The 19625-nt window shown below is 35.3% G+C and overlaps 1 protein-coding gene across 1 annotated transcript; it reads left to right on the top strand.

Moving 5' to 3' along the window:
* Positions 1-1378: 1378 nt before the first annotated feature.
* LOC115984798 (F-box protein At5g49610-like) lies at positions 1379-2753 on the top strand. Its single transcript, XM_031107800.1, has one exon. It carries the CDS (start codon positions 1379-1381, stop codon positions 2609-2611), a length of 1233 nt encoding a protein of 410 aa, XP_030963660.1. The 3' UTR covers positions 2612-2753.
* The last annotated feature ends 16872 nt before the right edge of the window (positions 2754-19625 follow it).

Here is a 19625-nt window from a genome sequence, read left to right as displayed (position 1 = left end):
ACTCTATTCTGTCTCCTTTAGATCTTTTTTTTTTCATTTTACTGTTTTTTTTTCTTTTAATTAATTTATCCTCCTTCGAATTGTGTTTTTTTTTTTTCCTACCACTCTCACTAATTAACGGATCAAATAAGCCCATAGGCCCCATTTTGCAAACCTACTCGTATCTGGCCTGGCCCAAAATCCAATTAGAAGTTCAGCAAAAAAAAACCCCAATCCTAGAACTAACTCCGAATCCGAATGGATAAAGAAGACCAAGCCGAATCCAAAACCCATCAAAAAGTAAAAATACAAAAGCCGAAGCCGAAATCCGCAACAGCATAATTCTCTCTCTCAAGACCTGCGACTATCATATTGCTGAGGTAATATTGGATTCTTAACTTTGATTTCTTTTCTGGAACTAGACTCAGTACTCATGCTCTATGCCATACCCGTGACGTATTTATTATGTTATGTTATAATTTTTCAGAAATTAATTATGATACCCGTGTCATACTCATACCTATAAGGTGTCCATGTCCGTGTCCGTGCTTCCTAGATCTCAATTGATTTTTTGTCTTTTTGCCTTCGTTGCACATATACATTGATGATGATATGGTTAATTTGTAAAGTTTTTGTTTTTGCTTTGAAAATTGTAGTGAGAAGTTTGCAACTTTATTGGCCTAAAAAGAAAGGAATAACGTTACTTCTCATTTTTTTATAGGCTCAGGCTTGATGAACATGCCAATACCATATCATTTGGGCTCTCTTCTCTTGGAGCTGTGTTTTTCTTCTAATGAATGCATTTGATTCTGTTCTTGCAACACTATCTCTAATAGTCTTTCCCGAGCATTCTGTGCCATGAAGTATGCATTTTGTTTTTTGTTTTGAACACAGTTTACCACTTTTTATCTTGCCATTCTGATTCTACGGCAATTTGTGTTTCAACCTTTCCATCTTAACCTTTAAATGTACACACATGACTAAGATAGTTTCTGTTGGGTATCAATTGGTAATCAATCTTAACAACTCCTTCATTTATATTCTTAGTTCTTCATAATTTACAATCAGGAATTCCAATCTAGTCTTAAATTCCTACAATGTAGTACAATACTCAACACTTTTTATTTATTTATTTAAATAGCCTCATTAGTGCATGTGACTTTTTGTGACTTCCAACTTTATTTGTGTGAAAAATGGTATCCCTTTGAACAACTTTTTCTTTTTTTGGTGTGTATATTGAGTTGTAGATTTAAACAGGTTTTGTCAATTTAATGCCTACAAGGGCCATTCTTGAGTGACTCATTCCTCTGAATCCTATTGACAGGCCTTTCTCATCAAACTAAACTGTAGAACCAAATTTGGAATCATCTAAGTTTTAGTGATTAGAGAATTGATAGCAATGGAAGAAGCAAACATCCCTTTCTTTCATGTTGATATTGCATCTGAAGTTTTGTCACGATTGTCTGCGAAGGATCTTTCTTCAAGCAAGTGTGTCTCTAAAGGATGGAATTCGTTTATTAGTAGTACTTCATTCTTGCATATACTTTCTAAACGGTTAGAACGAGAAGGACCTTCTGGGCTTTTCTTTCAAATGTTCAAGGATAATGTGGATTGTGTTTCTAGACCTATCACATACATTCCTATTCACAAGAACAAATCATTCGTCCAAAATAACATATTGAATTTTCTTCCAGAGAAAGTTGTTATCATGTCTTCGTGTAATGGGCTTCTCTGTTGCCGGAGTTGCATCCATCCTATTGGTGATATTTATAGAAGAGTGCGAAATAGGGAGGCAAAGGAACTGGTGATATACATTTGCAACCCAATGACTAAAGAATGGATTGCATTGAAGCCAGAAGGGTGTGTTGTTGGTGATAGCATTGGATTAGCTTTCTATCCATTTGGTTATTCATTAAACACTCGCCCTATTTTCAAGTTGGTAAGCATTCAACAATCAAAAGTGGATCCACATTTGTATTCATTTGCAGTGTACTCCTCACAGACAGGTAGTTGGACAACTTCTAAAGAGGTTTGCCATTGCAGATATCAAATTTACAAAAACAATAAAGTTTTCGTTGGCAAGATGTTCAATTGGCTAACTCAGAACCACCATATTTTGAGTTTTGACGTCGAAAGAGAGCTTTCTAAGGTGATTAAGTTACCTGGTGAAGCTTCAAGTTCACTCATTCTTGGATGTGCAGAAGGATATCTTCATTATGTGTGTGTGCATGGTGAAGATTTTAGTGTGTGGATGTTGAAAGATTATTCCTCATCTGAGTGGGTGCTCAAGTATCAGGTGACATTGGTTGATACATGTCAAGAAAGTTATACAGATTTGACTCACTGTAATGTAAAAAGGCGCTTGCTTTTGGCTTTCCATGAAGATTTGTTGTTTATGCCAATGGATAGGTGTTTGTTCTCATACAATTTTAGGAGTAGGAAACTGCAGCAGCTTTGCTATATATCTATGCTACAAGATTTAATTTTGTCGAATCCAACTGTGATCCCATATTCCATTAGCTTGGCAGCTGCAGGGGTTTTCAAGGAAGATCAAAGTGATGAGAACAAGTCAAGTGAAGATCTAAGGGATGTTTCATCCTTGAAAATTTCAAAAAGAAAAAGGACATGTTAGAATCCAACTTTGCTCCCATATTCTCTTAGCTCAGCAGCTGCAGATGTTTTCAAAGAAGATTGAAGTGATGGGGTACCCAAGTGATGTTTCATTTCAAGGAGGACCAAAAAGAAAAGAAAAACAACACAATAGAAGATTCCTCATTGTTAACTAGGATTTTGTTCCCTCTATTTTCAGGTAGTGGTTTTGGACATCGATTGAAGAGTATGAAAAGGAATTTTAATCTTTTTGAAAGGGCATTAGATTAGATAGTTAATTTTCCAATTTTTTAGAAAATATTATATTTGAATATAATGACCATATTTAATTTCATAATAATATTAGAATAAAAATTTCAAAAAATTTGAACTCTCAATTTTTTAGTATAATTATTTAGAAAAATATATATTAAATTGTGTGAATATTATTTGATGAAATTGGGCTAAATCATTTAGTGTGATTTTTTTTATGCAAATAGTGCTTAATTATTCTAAATAAAAGTTGCAGGAACAATAATTTTAGGAATTTTGGAAATTTACTCCTAGATGTGTTAAGAGTGAAGAGATTCATTACATTTAATGAAGAAGATAATTATATTTCAAAATATGAATGGAAAAATTAATTAAAACTAGAAAAAAAAAAAAAATATATATATATATATATATATAAAAGTCTGTCATCCTTGACCTTTTTCAAAGTCTGTCATTCTTATTGAAATTTTGCAAGTTGAAAGTTTTGATATTGATTTTTATTCAAAAGAAATACATGATTTTTCATGGTCTTTTAGTCATCAACTTCTATGCAAAATTCGATGGTAGTGCTAGAATTATCATTGTTATGAGTGTACTATATTGAGGCCTTTATTAACATGACATAGAAATTGATGTACGGCAAGAAATCAAAATTCGATGGTAGTGCTAGAATTATCATTGTTATGAGTGTACTATATTGAGGCCTTTATTAACATGACATAGAAATTGATGTACGGCAAGAAATCTTCCATGTGATAGAGTAAAAAAAAATTAGATTCATAGTTTGAAATCTCAAAATTTGAGTCATTACCTAAGGGGTTTAACTATTCACAAATATGTGCAAGTAACATTGTTGAAACTTATAGTTTTGGGATTGTTGTGATGCATATAAGTGGTTATCTTTTTGTGGTGAATTGTCGGATTGAATGAGAGGCCTCTAGCTTTGGCGTGCTCTTTTGGTGAAGGAATGAAACAATTAGAGTGATCATTTTGTATTGTATGCTAATCATATTTCTTGTATTTACTATTTCGTACCAAGTTTAGGCTAATGCTTGGGATAGGATATATGCTAACGCTTGGGATAGGGTATCCAGTATAACGAACATATGTAACTCCCCTTCATACTATTTTCGGAGTGTATGGGGATGTGGACAACACAACTGGCATTTCTTTGCAGAACCTGCTGGTAAAACCAGTCTCAAACCACAAGACAACCCCATAACACGATCTTGTTTGACATTCCAACTCATTCGACATGCCTGTAGAACCACCAGAATATGGTTCCAGCTCAGCGCTTGCAGTGAAATCCACGTCATCGTGATTCATTGTTGCCAAGTCAAACGTCTGAAATAAACAAAAAAAGAAATGCATTTAATATAAAATACTCAAGCAAGATATATAACTAAACAAAATTATGTAGGGATTAGTGGAGCATATAAGTAGATTCAGGCAATATAGTCGATTTTTACAATTAGAAGTTTAGAGCCAAAAAGTTAGGCAAGGTTTCCCCTTAATCTAGGAATTAGAGTTGGTTCCAGAATATACAAACCCATGGTCCGTGGTGCCAAAATCAATTTTTTCATAAAGAATAGCGAGAGAAGTTTATGGAATCTACTTTAAAATAAATATTTTTTGGGCCCAAAAACTGGGCTACATAACAGGGGTAGTCCTTTCGATACACATAAACCACCCGGCCTGGACAAAATAGAATTTGAACCAAGGATGCTGATACAAAGTCCAAAACTATACCAATTAAATTAGCAAGCAAAGTCAAGGAAAACTTTCCAACCTCTTTTATGTCACTCTATAAAAGTTGTTAAACGTCTTAGAATTGTGTTGAACCCTGCAGAGCATGAACACCCCCCTCCCACCACCCCCCCAAAGCAGCTTGTGTAAAGGCATAATTTGATCAAAGAGCTCTAGAACAAAGCTAAAAGAAGATTTTACAAGTTCACATTTTTAACTTAAAGATAACTTTGCCAACCTTTTCCAATGTCTTTCCATAAAAGCTCTGTTATCTGTTTTAATGACCATGCTAGAAAACTTGGATAGCCTTAAGAAGTTTTAGAAAGGGGTGCAGGGTACTGGAGAAAGAAACCCATAAAAATAGTAATTCTAAAGAAAGTAACTATTATTTCCCTATTTCTAAAAGTTTGGCAAGTCTTTGTTGAAGTGGGCCCGTGTGTGGCTTGAATTGCCACAAGCCCACCTTATTTGACCAAATCCTATTTGGAATAGTAACCCACCTTTTAGCCGACTTTGACATATATATATATATATATATATATATTAGGTTTTGTGAAGCAATGTGCAGTCATGAGATTAAAGAAAAGGAGTAATTCCAATTAACCTAGTTAGCAACCGCATGAGAGAAAATAGAGAAAAGAGAGGCAGTCAGTTTCTATTATTACCTCTACCTCTTGTCTCAAGGTTTAGGGGAGAACTAGATCCTGAGGATTCACCTGCATCTCTTCTGCGAATCTCCTCAGCCAGAATTAAATCTCGTATATCATTGTACTTGAGTTTTTCTTTTCCTGTAGAATTGCTTACTGCCATCCTCATTGCCTCCCAACTATTTGGTAAAGAAGCCAAGACGATCAGAGCACGAATCTCATCATCAAAATCAATTTCTACAGACGACAATTGATTTGTGATAGTGTTAAATTCATTCAGATGTTGTGCTACTGATGCATTCTCTGCCATCTTCAGATTGAACAGTTTCTTCATCAAGTGCACCTTATTGTTTGCTGATGGCTTTTCATACATACCAGACAAAGCCTTCATCAGATCTGCTGTGGTATTCTCTTTTACAACATTGTGTGCAACAGACCTAGACAGAGTTAACCTGATAACTCCTAGTACCTGTCTGTCAAGAAGAGCCCATTCCTCAGCCTTCATAGCCTCAGGTTTTGCCCCCAAAAGAGGCAGATGCAATTTCCTCCCATAGAGATAATCTTCAATCTGCATCCTCCAATACGCGAAGTCTGTGCCGTCAAACTTTTCTATTCCAGACATCTTTCCTGCTTCCTATGCCATTGCTCCCACTCAAACCTAACCCTATGCTCTGATACCAGTTGTAGGGAATTTAACCAAAATTCCCAACCTATGAGGAACAAAATAAATAGAGAAAACACACGCCAAAGAAAAATAATCACACGCACAAGACAATATTTACGTGGTTCGGCAATTTGCCTACGTCCACGGAGTTGCAGGGATTTCACTATTATTAGGGAAAAATACAATAGTGCACAAGAACACTCTCAAGAAACCCAAATCCCAATTACACCCTAACACTCTCTCATAGAAAAAATAAGAATAGAAACAAAAAATGTGATATTTAATTAACAGGTTATGTACAAGGACAGGTCAACTGTAGTGTCAGATGTTACAAAGATAGATCAAAAGAAATCTGAGTTTGTCAACTTAGATGAATTGACTGAAGGTACTGTCCAGAAAAGGGGTGAAGAAGATAAGGAGAATGTAAATTCACAGGTAGATCTGAGTACACCTATAGCTGAAGTCCGCAGATCTTCTAGAAACATTAGACCTCCACAGCGTTATTCACCCACTTTAAATTATCTCCTGTTGACTGATGGTGGTGAGCCAGAATGTTATGATGAAGTCTTGCAAGATGAGAATTCAAGCAAGTGGGAGTTAGCCATGAAGGATGAGATGGATTCCTTGTTGGGGAATCAAACATGGGAACTGACTGAATTGTCAGTAGGAAAGAAGGCTTTGCACAACAAGTGGGTATACAGAATAAAGAATGAGCATGATGATAGCAAACGTTACAAGGCCAGATTAGTCGTTAAAGGGTTCCAGCAGAAGGAAGGCATTGACTACACAGAAATATTTTCTCCAGTTGTGAAGATGTCAACAATCAGACTAGTACTGGGAATGGTGGCTGTAGAAAACCTATATCTTGAGCAGTTAGATGTGAAGACAGCATTCCTTCATGGTGACTTGGAGGAAGACCTTTATATGATTCAGCCAGAAGGGTTCATTGCTCAAGGACAAGAGAATTTAGTCTGCAAACTGAGAAAGAGCTTGTATGGCCTAAAACAAGCTCCTAGACAGTGGTACAAGAAATTTGACAGTTTTATGCACAGAATTGGGTTCAAGAGATGTGAAGCTGATCACTATTGCTATGTTAAGTTTTTTGACAATTCTTACATCATATTACTGTTGTATGTGGATGATATGCTTATTGCAGGGTCTAGCATTGAAGAGATTAATAATTTGAAGAAGCAATTGTCCAAACAATTTGTAATGAAGGATTTGGGAGCTGCAAAGCAAATCCTTGGTATGAGAATCATTAGAGACAAGGCTAATGGTACATTGAAGCTTTCACAGTCAGAGTATGTGAAGAAAGTTCTCAGCAGGTTCAACATGAATGAAGCAAAACCAATGAGCACACCCTTGGGTAGTCACTTCAAACTAAGTGAAGAAAGTGCCCTATGCCTCAGCTATTGGCAGTTTGATGTATGCTATGGTATGTACAAGGCCAGACATTGCACATGCAGTGGGAGTTGTGAGTAGATTCATGAGTAGGCCTGGAAAGCAGCATTGGGAGGCAGTCAAGTGGATTCTGAGATATCTGAAGGGTTCATCAGATACATGTCTTTGCTTCACAGGTGCAAGTTTGAAACTACAGGGTTATGTAAATGCTGATTTTGCTGGTGATATTGATAGTAGAAAGAGTACTACTGGGTTTATTTTTACTCTGGGTGGTACAGCTATATTATGGACTTCAAATCTACAGAAGATTGTTACTTTGTCTAGTACAGAAGCTGAGTATGTTGCAGCAACTGAAACTGGAAAGGAGATGATTTGGCTACATGGTTTCTTAGATGAATTGGGTAAGAAGTAGGAGATGGGCATTCTACACAGTGACAGTCAGAGTGCAATCTTTCTTGCCAAAAATTCGGCTTTTCATTCAAAGTCGAAGCACATACAGACAAAATACCACTTTATCCGTTACCTTGTTGAAGATAAGCTGGTAATGCTTGAGAAGATTTGTGGATCTAAGAACCCGGCAGACATGTTGACTAAGGGTGTCACTATTGAGAAGTTGAAGCTGTGCGCAGCTTCAATTGGTCTTCTAGCTTGAGGACAGGAGGATGAGTTGCAGGGATGAAGGATTGTGTTATGGAAGATTGTGGTTGATGTTTGCAGCTTGTGAGCCCTTAAGGGTTAAGGTGGAGCTGATGGAGGAGTTTGCTAGTGTAGCTTGATCAATTCAAGCAAAGGTGGAGATTTGTTGAAGTGGGCCCGTGTGTGGCTTGAATTGCCACAAGCCCACCTTATTTGATCAAATCCTATTTGGAATAGTAACCCACCTTTTAGCTGACTTTGACATATATATATATATTAGGTTTTGTGAAGTAATGTGCAGCCGTGAGATTAAAGAAAAGGAGTAATTCCAATTAACCTAGTTAGCAACCGCATGAGAGAAAATCGAGAAAAGAGAGGCAGTCAGTTTCTATTCTTATTTTTTCTGTGAGAGAGTGCTAGGGTGTAATTGGGATTTGGTTTCTTGAGAGCGTTCTTGTGCACTATTGTATTTTTCCCTGATAATAGTGAAATCCCTGCAACTCCGTGGACGTAGGCAAATTGCCGAACCACATGAGAGAAATTGCCGAACCACATGTGCAGCCGTGAGATTAAAGAAAAGGAGTAATTCCAATTAACCTAGTTAGCAACCGCATGAGAGAAAATAGAGAAAAGAGAGGCAGTCAGTTTCTATTCTTATTTTTTCTGTGAGAGAGTGCTAGGGTGTAATTGGGATTTGGGTTTCTTGAGAGCGTTCTTGTGCACTATTGTATTTTTCCCTGATAATAGTGAAATCCCTGCAACTCCGTGGACGTAGGCAAATTGCCGAACCACGTAAATATTGTCTTGTGCGTGTGATTATTTTTCTTTGGCGTGTGTTTTCTCTATTTATTTTGTTCCTCATAGGTTGGGAATTTTGGTTAAATTCCCTACAGTCTTAAAGTGTGTTTAAGAATGCAGGTGAGCAAAAACTTAGGAAATTTATAATCAATAACTTAAAATTGCGGTTTTTGGAGAAATTTAAGAGAATCTAAATTCATTACAAAAGTCAAATTAAAAATGGCTGAAACCACCACACACCCACCTACCCCCAAAAAAAAGTCAAATAAATTCAACCTTACATTGCCAAGTTTATGTTATGTAATATTGGTGCAAATAATTTGTAGCTCCCTAGTTTTTTTTTTTTTTTTTTTTTGAGAAGGAGCTGCCTAGTTGTTTAATTCATCACTAAGTCTTTTTTCTTTCCCTTCTTCTATCAAGTGAATAAATTTTCTTCATAAATTAACTTATGTGTTTAATGTACTATTGATTAACATTTGTAGCCGAGGTCGCTTCTACAATAAAGACCTATAGGCTACAGACCATGGTGTATTCTGTTTTCATCTCCTATTTTCTATAGAACCCACCATCGCACCACTTACCGTAATTCGCCAATTACTTAAAACTCTAAAGTCATTTTCTGTTAATTTCTACAACACAAAAATACTGCTACTAAAGTTCTCATATACCAAAAGTTCCCTTAATTAGTGTCTATTTCGCTTTGTGCTAAGTACTAGGAGAAGGGTAACTAAAAACAGTGCGGTAATTTTATCAAAAGAGCTTTAAGGCCCTCCAAAAAGCCTGTAGCAAAAGCTCAATTTAAAGAAAAAAAATTTATAGGCTCATTTGTGGGTTTTTTTATTTTTAATAAAGATTAGAAATACTACTACTAGTTACGCTACCCACGGCCTGAATCTATACCCCCTAAATACCCAAAACATTTTGTATTAGGGGAGATACCAACTCACCTAAGAAGTGCGGTGGTGCTTGTGCTTTTAGAAAAACCATACTTCGACTTAAAATAAATAAAAGATATCCAATATTCTCAGTTATATATTGTAAGTCATTCTCAGTCTCCACAACTAACTGGGTCTATTGGTTATGAATGTTATAAATTATGATGTTATCTTTTATAAATTATATGATAAAGTTTCTCCCTGTTTGCCAATAATTTACATGCTCCGAGTTTGAATAAAATTGATATCATCATTTTATTACTTGCATGGATTGATTGCTTGAGCTGTGCTCTTAAGGACTTATAACTTTGGCCTAAGATGGGCACAAGATCATAATATTACATGCAAGTTATCAATGTACTAAAAAAACTCCACTGTATTTAGTTTTCCTTGTCTTTTTTCTTTGCATTCAATTGCTTACTTGAAAGCCTAGGAATATTAGAAGTTTATGATATTGACAAAAATTTTGAAATGCAAGCTTTGACAAGAAAATTGCCACTTTGCTAAAAGTTTTATAGATCAATTGATTGGCATCTCTTAGTATTTCCAAGACATCCAGAGTTCAAATTCATCTTTCTTATTATAACTATCGAATTATCAAAAAACAATTACCACTTTGATTAGAAGTCTTATTTTTATATATGATTTATTTGTTTCACTTTCCTTAAAGTTTAATGGATTATGAATTTTGTCAAATAGATGAACACTTTAACAAAAACCTATGATACTGAAGTGAGTGTTACGGATTATGTTGTTCATCCATGGAATCAGATTTTTTTGGTAGTGTGCTTGTGTGTGTGAAATTATCAAACTAGATTTATTTATTTACGCACCATTCTAATTTCTGTTTTTGAATAATTCAAGAACTCTATGGGCGTGAGTGTGAAAATTAAAGAACTCTTTTTTTTTGGTAAAGAAAATTAAAGAACTCTAATAATTCGGATTCATAAAGTATAAAATCTAGATTGATTTTTGTCTTTTTGGCCTCTTTTTTACGCTCTAAACTTGGATGATGATGTGGATTGGAAAGTTTTGTTTCTGCTTTGAAAAATTTAGTGAAAAGTGTACAACTTTACTGGCCAAAAAGTAAGGAATTATGTTTCTTCTCATTTTTATAGGATCAGGCTTGATCAACATGCGAACACCATATCAATTTTGACTCTCTTCTCTTGATGTTGTCTTTTTCTTCTAATTAAGCATTTGATTGCTATGGCAAATTGTGTTTCAGTCTTTCCACCTTAACCTTACATACATACATGACTAAGATAGTTGTTGGGTATCAATTGGTAATCAATCTTACCAACTCCTTAATTTATAATCTTGGTTCCTCTAAGTTACTTAATCAGGAATCCCAATCTAGTATTGAATTCTACAATGCAGTACATTAGTACTATTTTTTTTCTTTAAATAGCTCATGGATTCTAGTACTTCCTTGCTTTCCCCCGGAGGATTTATACTGGGTTTTGTATAGCATATAAATTATACTATAGCCTCTGTATTTTTAATAAAATTTGGGCCTTTATGAGATGGGCCTTTTTTTCTAAGGGATAAAAAAACAAATTTGGTGGGGGCCTTAGGCCTAGGCCTAAGTTGCCTAAGCCTCGGGCCAGCCCTGACTGCACATATACATATACCACAGATTTACAAGAAATATCTTGAGTAGATGACACACCCGAAGGAACAAGGCCGAGGACTTATGGCATGACAAAGAATAGCTCTGTGACCCTGGTCTTTTTCTTTGTCAAGCATTGGGGCCTACTTTGGAACCGTGTTATTACCAAGCCCATTTGTCAATCCAAATGGGCCTCGTCTATTCCATTTTGGACTTGAGGTTTCAAACCCATTTGCAGTTGGGGAAAAAAATATGAAAAAAGTATTGAACAACAATTATTATCAGCAAAATTCTCGAGTGATACATGGATTTTGAAAAGAATCTAGTATTTTTACATAATCAAGAGAATTAATGTATTATTTCCTAAAAAAAAAAAAGATAATAATGTATTAACTATTTGTATATTATTATGATTATTTTCATTGTTATCTTTTTGTTGTATTATATTATAATCTTCTAACTCTTTTTTAATTAATGTTTTGTATATTTGTGATATTTTTATCAAAATTTTCCATTATAAAAAATTTATTGTAATAAATTTATTTATTAGATCCAACTTAAGATTTAATTAAGATTGATAAATAGATAGATAGATATTTTCAAGTAGATATTATTAAAAATAAATATTTTCAAATTAAAAAACACTATCTACAATATAAAAATGAAATATGATAAGAATAAAATAATTTTAAAAGCGAGTCTAAAATCTTCAAATTCCACCTACCCCTTATAACTATCGAATTATCAACAAACAAAAAAAATCACCCAATAATTATAGTTCCAAAGACATTCGAAATGACTTTATTCCTATAATTATCATGACAATTTAAAACATATATATGCTCGTGAATTTTGGATTGAGATAAGTATTGCACCTAGTGCAATAGCTTTCAATAGCTGAGATTGAGAGCTGAAAAAAGAAACTTTCAGTCTAAACCATTAAAAAAAAATAAAGTTAGACAAAGTTAAAATGTAAAAGAGTAAAAAATTTTATGATAGGTAATTAAACAATCGCACTAGCTTCAACACATATCTCAATTTGTGACTTTTAGCTCGCCTCTATAAATAATTCTTTCTAATGGAGGCAAAATTCCTCCCAACTCCCACCATAAATTCAACATAGTTAGGTGTGGCCTTGAAATTTGAAGTTTAAACAAAAAGTATTGAATCCAAAGTAAAAGTGTTTCTCCTTTTTTTTCCCTAGGATATCTTAAGAAAACACCTCTTCTATCGACACGCATTTGTTCACACTTTATTGATTTAAATATTTGTAAATGTGTGATTGGATCATATCACTTATACACAAGCCCACCACTAATATTTACTAAAAAAGAAAATCTATTTTCCCTTGTCATGTATCTAAATTATGTCAAAGTGTGTGGGTCCTAGATTTTTTGCTTAAGAAAATCTTAATCATTTTAAGGCATAGATTATTATTATTATTATAGGTAACCAAAGTGCAAGTCCCTTCGAAAATTAGTAACTTTGTGTGGATACTCCTACATGACAGTTTGCCAACCTTCCTTACCCTTAGGAACAGGGGAATCCCTGTCTTAGGTGCTTGCCCTTTCTGTGATGAAGAAGAAGAATCCACTTCCCATCTCCTTTTATTCTGCCCTTTTGCCAGAGCTACTTGGCATGGTACATCTTTGGCAGTGCACACATCAGATTTTATGAACTATTCCATACAACAATGGCTTGGGAGGTTGTTGCATATTCATAAAGCTCTACAACCAGAGAGCATATCTTATCTACAAGGGATTTTCACAACACTTTGGACCATATGGACTCACAGAAACCTTGTTGTTCATGAAGGGAAGAACCCAAACCCTCTAGAAGTTGTACTAGCTGCTAAGTCTCTTGTTTGTAGGTACAAAGAAGCCTTCTCTAGCTGCAGTACTGTTAGGTTCTAAAGTTTAGGATTTTATGTATTTAGAACTCTAATTTGTATTGTTGGCAAACCATGATCAAAAAAATGTGTTTAGAAGTGTTTAAGTCTAGCTCAAAGTTATGCGTCTATGTAAAGTTGGAATCAAGTTAAAGCAGGAAAGGATTGTGCCTTTCAGCCTGGCTTGATCGATCGAAAGACAGGCTCGATCGATCGAAGCTCGGGTAGAATGTTTTTCTGCAGATTCATCCAATTCAGCCCTAAGTGTTTTAAAATGTTTTTAGGGTTTCTTATTTGTCCTAAGTATAAAAGGCAAACCCTAGCCACGTTTTAGTGTTACTCATATTTGCAGTTTGTGTAAATCTCTTGTGAGATCTAGAGAAGCTTTTCTTTACACAAACTTAGGGTTTTCAAGGAGAAGATTTATCTACGCCTTGATTATCAATTCAGATGTTGCCATTGAAGTTTAAAGAAAACACAAGCGGGTGTGCTTGTAGCTGGTGGTAAATCCAAGAAAGAAGGAGTCTGTGGATTTGGAGTTTGCACGTGGTTGTGTCAGTAAGTTCTACTGGTTGGCAGCAATAAGAACTCGAGCGTGGGGGCTTGTAAGTCTTATTGTATGAACTTCGATTCTTTTAAGATAGTGGATTCAAGTTTACCTTGAGGATAGTTAGGTTAAATCCTCCCCAGGTTTTTACTGGTTTGGTTTCCTAGGTGATCATATCTTGTGTTATTTATTTTCCTCTGTTTTGCATGATATGATCTTTGTTATTGTGATAACCTAGATTTGTTAAATTGGACTAAGTAACAACTTGGCTAATTACCTAGGTAAAATCAATTGTTTTAAGGGGTCTAAAAACCAACAAGTACAACATCTCTTAGAAGGTCAGATCAGAAAGGAGAAAACAAGCTTCCTCAGATTCTTTGGCAACTCATAATTAAGGTAGCTGGATCAAGAGCCAAGAAATTACATCGCTCTGGTTTTGCCTATGAAGCTAGGAATCTACCAGGGGATGTCATTCTGTAGAGAACATCTAGCTGTACAGAGAAACAACCTGCACTCACAATCCAGGAAGCAATGCTTGAAGCTATGATTAAGGCTAGGGACTTGGGATACAATTTTCTTTTGCTGCTCAGTGATAGTAGGAGATCAGTTCTTGTTTCCAACAGACAGTGTACTCCCACTTGGCAAGAGAGAGTTTTGTTGGCAAGTGAAACCTTAATTCACTCTGACTTAGTCTTCCATGCTGTGTATGTCCCAGCAGTTGTTCTTAGTAATGTAAGCTCCTTAGCCAAGTTGGCAACTGAAATGCCAATTAATCATTGTATGGTCTAACTTTTTTGTAAGCTTCTGGTGTTTTATCAAAAAAAAAAAAAAAAAAGTGGAAACAATATTAATGAGTGGATGACTAATGTTACAACTCCATGCCTACCCAAAGTTGAAGCTCCCATGCAAGAACTGTATGCTTACTATCCTTAAAGATTGCAATGTTAGGTTCTAAAGATTTAGGATTAAATGTTTAGAGTCCTAATTTGTATATGTTGGCAAACTGAGAATAAAAACATGTCTAGAATAAGTGTTAGACATTGCTCAAAATGTTTCAAGTCAAGTATCAACAATATTCAAGTTACAGGAAAAAGAATTAAATTTCAGTGAAGCTCAATCGATCAAAAATCAGGCCTGACCGATTGAAAATCACAAAAAAATAATTTCTATAGAATTTAAATCAGGCCTAAGCCCGCGAAAACGTTTAGGGTTTCAATCCAACATTCCTAATTATAAAAGGAAAATCCTAACTACATTTTAAAGACTCTTGGAAGACTTGTGAATTACTCTCGTGAGATCTGAAAGGTTCTGTACCTTCTAATTCTACAAGTGTCTACCAGAACAAGATCTACAATCAAATACTGGTGGAATCTAGTTACTGCAAGTTCAACAAGTAGTGATCTAAAACCTTTGAGTGGGATCTCAAAGTCATAAACGTGGGAGCTTGTGTGCTACAAATCCAAGAGAGAAAGAGTCCGTGGATTCAGAGCTTGCATGTGGTCTGTCAGTAAGTTACTACTAGAGGTAGCAATAGATTTAGGGTTAAATCTTATTGTAAAAACTTCAATTCTCTATTAGTGGATTTGTTTACCTTGAGGATAGTTAGGTCAAATCCTCCTCAGGTTTTTACCTTGAAAATGTTCATTTCATTAGTTTTCCTAGGTGATCATATATGTGTTATTTACTTTTCCACTGTTTGCATGATATGATCTTTCACTATTTAACTTGGATCTCATAATTAACCTAAGTAAACACTTGGTTAATATATTAGGTTAAACAATCTGTTTTAAAGGGTCTAAACAAACAAACACGCAAGATTCTAGCATTGTTATGCAAAGTGGAAGGAGAGAAAGCAAAATTAGAACTCAAGAAGGTTGTGTTTTTGAACACTCAAGACAAGGGAAATGAAGAGAGGGAGGGGTACTTCTCATAAATTATAAATTTCCTCTCGTCCCATACGTCAATAAAATTAGATCTGGCGTCAAAACGAATCAAAGGCATGGGAGAGACAGAACTAAGGAGAATGAAGGCATCGATATCAAGCAATTGGGCAAACAAGCAGCATGTAAAACTTATTTTGAAAAGATTAAACACGTAGAAGCTTGCATAAAAAACTAAGATTCATAACACATAAGCCAAATTTTTTGCATGCGCACCTCAGTATTAATAATATGCATGTTGTGCTTTATTTATTTTCCTTTGCCTTCTGTTAGTTTTAACTCCTTTATTTCTCATGTTTAATGTTGGATATATGTGGGTTTCAGCCAATAGTTTTTGGTGTTGTACGTGACATTGTTTTGGTAAAAGGCTTCCAACTTGCACATGAGTCCATGAACATTAATAAATGAATAAATAAATAAAATTGTTAGTAAAATTTACGCAAAAATGGTGTCATATATGTACTTAATTGTGGCAGTAGTTAACAGAAGGAATGTACTGATCACATTTGTAAACATGGGGAACAGATTGATAATATTAAAATTTTAAGTACCAAATTAAATTAACCACTCAGGACAATTTTGAAGGACTAAATTGTATTTTAACAAAAAAAAATGTGGGACATTAATTAATTACTTCAGCTGAATTAGAAATAGAGACCTGTGGAATTTTCATTCACAACCAAAAGAATATGTGGTGTCCTGATGTTAGCGTATTGTCAGGGTTGGAATCAAGGAATGGTTAAGATTCTCCATGGAAATTGTAAGAGCAGGGTGCAGTGCAGAAGACAAAGGCTCATGAGCTACTGAAACGACATGTAGTTCAGTAGCATGGTTGTAAAACTACCTGTAGCTTAGTGTCAGTTATTAAGAGCTGAGTTAGTTATGGTTAATGTACACGTGTACAGTCAAGATTAGATCATCTATTAGTTTGTTAATCCTGCTGAAATTATGCAGGTTAGTTAGGATAGATTAGCTATAACAGAGTATATATGTATTGGGATATTGTAATGTATTGATTAGTGTGATAATACAAATCTCAATTCTTTTGGTTTCTCTCAATTCTCTCTAAGAATGAAGGTTTTCTTTCATGGGATCAGAGCCGTCAATGGCATCCTCTGCAAGTTCAACTTCCTCTGCTTCGAGTTCAAGCACAAGCACACACTCTTCAGTTTCTACTCATGGAGTTAATCCTTCGTTGCTGCTTCTGTCTAACATGGCGAGTATGATGACAGTAAAGCTTGATTACAACAACTATTTGGTTTGGAGACACCAAATTGAGGTGATTTTGGAAGCTTACTCAATTATCAACTTCATTGAAGACAATCTTGAAGCTCCAAATCCTCTTCTCAAGGATAGCTCAGGGAATTATACCACTGAAGCTAATTCAGAGTATATTCAATGGAGGAATTGTGGACAGGCACTATTCACTTTCATCAATTCTACTCTCTCTCCATCAATCTTGGCTCTCACAGTAGGTTAGAAATCTGGTAGAGGAGTCTGGAAGATCTTGGAGAAACGTTTCGCTTCTGTTTCTCGATCTCACATTCTTAGCTTAAGGAATGAATTGATGAGCCTTAAGAAAGGTTAAGAGAGCATGAACTCTTTCTTTCAAAGAATCAAAGAAATTCATGATAAGCTTGGTGCAGTGGCAGTTTGTTTTGATGAGGAAGAGCTTATTCATTTAGCTCTTTAAGCTTTGCCACCAGAATATGATGCATTTTGCTCTGCTATACGAAGTAGAAGTGATGTGGTTACACTTGAAGAGATGAATACTCTACTCAATGCTGAAGAAATATCCATCAAGAAAAGGTCTGATCTTTGAGATTCATCTTCTTTTGCTATGGCAGTTAATCAGTTCAATAATCAATCTTTCAATAGAGGAAGGGCAAAGAATTCCAACAATTATGGTCGTGGCAATGGAAGAGGTAATAGCAATGGTCAATTCTCTGGTGGTCAATCTAATTAGTTTACTACTGGTCAGTCTCAATTCTTTGGCCAATCCTACAATGATCAAGGTCAGTTCTCCCCTTCCCAGCCACAATCCAAGTCTAATTTTCCACAAGGTTAGAGGCTAGTGTGTCAGATCTGTGGTAAGAATGGCCATACTGCTCTGGATTGCTATCATAGGATGAACTTTGCCTATCAAGGGAGACATCCCCCAGCTAAGCTTGCTTCAATGGATGCACATTTAGGTCCTCCTTCAAGCCAGAATTGGCTTACTGACATAGGTGCTTCTAATCATATTACACCAGACTTGGCTCAACTCTCTTTACATCAACAACCTACAACTTGTGAGACTGTTGCAGTAGGCAAGAATTACCTGTTACTCATATTGGGAATGGTAAGCTTCTTACTCCTTTACATAATTTCAACCTTAATAACATCCTTAGAGCAACCGCATCAGTCCGTGCAAATTTCTTGTCTATTTTGCAAAAAAAAAAAAACTACTTTTTCTATTGTACACACCCATTTTTATAAAACATCCACATCAGTTTGTCTATTCGATCATCTATTTTATTTAAACAATCATTTTCCTCACTTTTTATTATTATTTTATCTCAAACTCTCTCTCTCCACTCACGAGACTCTCTTCATTCCCACTGAAACTCTTCTCTCTAAAACTCCTCTCCATCACGGTCACTCGCCGATCCAAGCACTGAGACTCACCAATCCAAGCGCCAATACTTACCAATCCACAAGCGCTGATCCAAGCACCGATACTTGCTAATACGCAAGTGCCGATCCATTCTCTCTGTGTCTGTTGGTGTGTCCGTGTGTGGGTGTATTTGATTTTGTGGTGTCTGTGGTTGATTTTGTTGTTGATTTTTAATTTTTGTGGTTGAATTTTTATTTTGTGTCTGTGGGAGTGTGTGTATTAGAGGAAGAAGAAGATGATGAGGGAGAGAAGATGCGTTAGTTTTGTAGATGGAAAAGATAGAGAAAAAAAGGAGTGAAATTAGAAATTATTAAAATATTAGTATGCAAATGTTACAGTTACCGTGAATATATGCACGGTTACTGTAGCACTTTTGCATTTATGCACAATTTTACACCCACTGATATGTGTGTGTTTTTGGTTGATATGTATAAAATGAACTACTTTTTTGTATTTTGCAAGATTTTGCAACCACTAATGTGGTTGCTCTTAGGGTACCACAGGTTGCTTCAAATGTACTTTCAGTGTATAAGCTTTGTTTGCAAAATAATGCCTTTTGTTATTTTGATGCTTATCAATTCTCAATTCAGGATTTACCTACGGGGAAAGTCCTATATAAGAGGCTGAGTAAAGATGGGGTCTATCCTATACCACCCTTTGCTTCTGATTGATCTTCATCTACATCCTCTTTCAATTCCAAGTGTTTTGCTACTGTTATAGGCTTTGCTTTGGCACCAAAGACTTAGGCATCCTCGTTCCAAGATTTTACATTCTACCTTAAATGATGTACCTTCTGTTACCATTTCTTCTTCTAGTGACAATTGCTCACAATGTGTTTCTTGTATAAGTGCTAAGATGCACAGATCTTCTTTTCCAAAACATGTATCTAGTACTACTTTTCCTTTGGAATTAATTCACTTTGATGTTTGGGGTCCTACTCCTTCTGTTTCTGTGCTTGATCACAGGTTTTATGTGATATTTGTTGATGATTTTACTCATTTTACATGGTTGTTTTTGCTTAAACAGAAATCTAATGCCTTTAGTGTGTTTGTTCATTTTAAGTCTTTTATTGAGAATCAGTTTAATACCAAAATCAAAACTTTAAGGACTAATGGTGGTGGTGAATTTGTTAAATGAGCAATTTAACAAATGAGTAATTTTGATCTGTTTTACAGAATTAAGCCAAGCATGATAGCAAAGATGGAAAAGTTTTATGAACGATTAGTAGCTCCTAGAATGCTGGAGCTGATGAAAGTCACTGGTGTGCTGTGTCATGTAATCAAGACATTTCTTGTAAATATGTACCGAACAAGG

This window comes from Quercus lobata, chromosome 4 (genome assembly GCF_001633185.2).
Source record: "Quercus lobata isolate SW786 chromosome 4, ValleyOak3.0 Primary Assembly, whole genome shotgun sequence".
In the NCBI taxonomy this organism is placed as follows: Eukaryota; Viridiplantae; Streptophyta; class Magnoliopsida; order Fagales; family Fagaceae; genus Quercus; species Quercus lobata.
The sequence above is the reverse complement of the archived record's forward strand: the minus strand, read 5'-3'. Positions and strand labels throughout refer to the sequence as shown.

Excerpts from the sequence above, each read along its gene's own strand:
- LOC115984798 (XM_031107800.1), top strand. The coding sequence starts at position 1,379 with ATGGAAGAAGCAAACATCCCTTTCTTTCATGTTGATATTGCATCTGAA.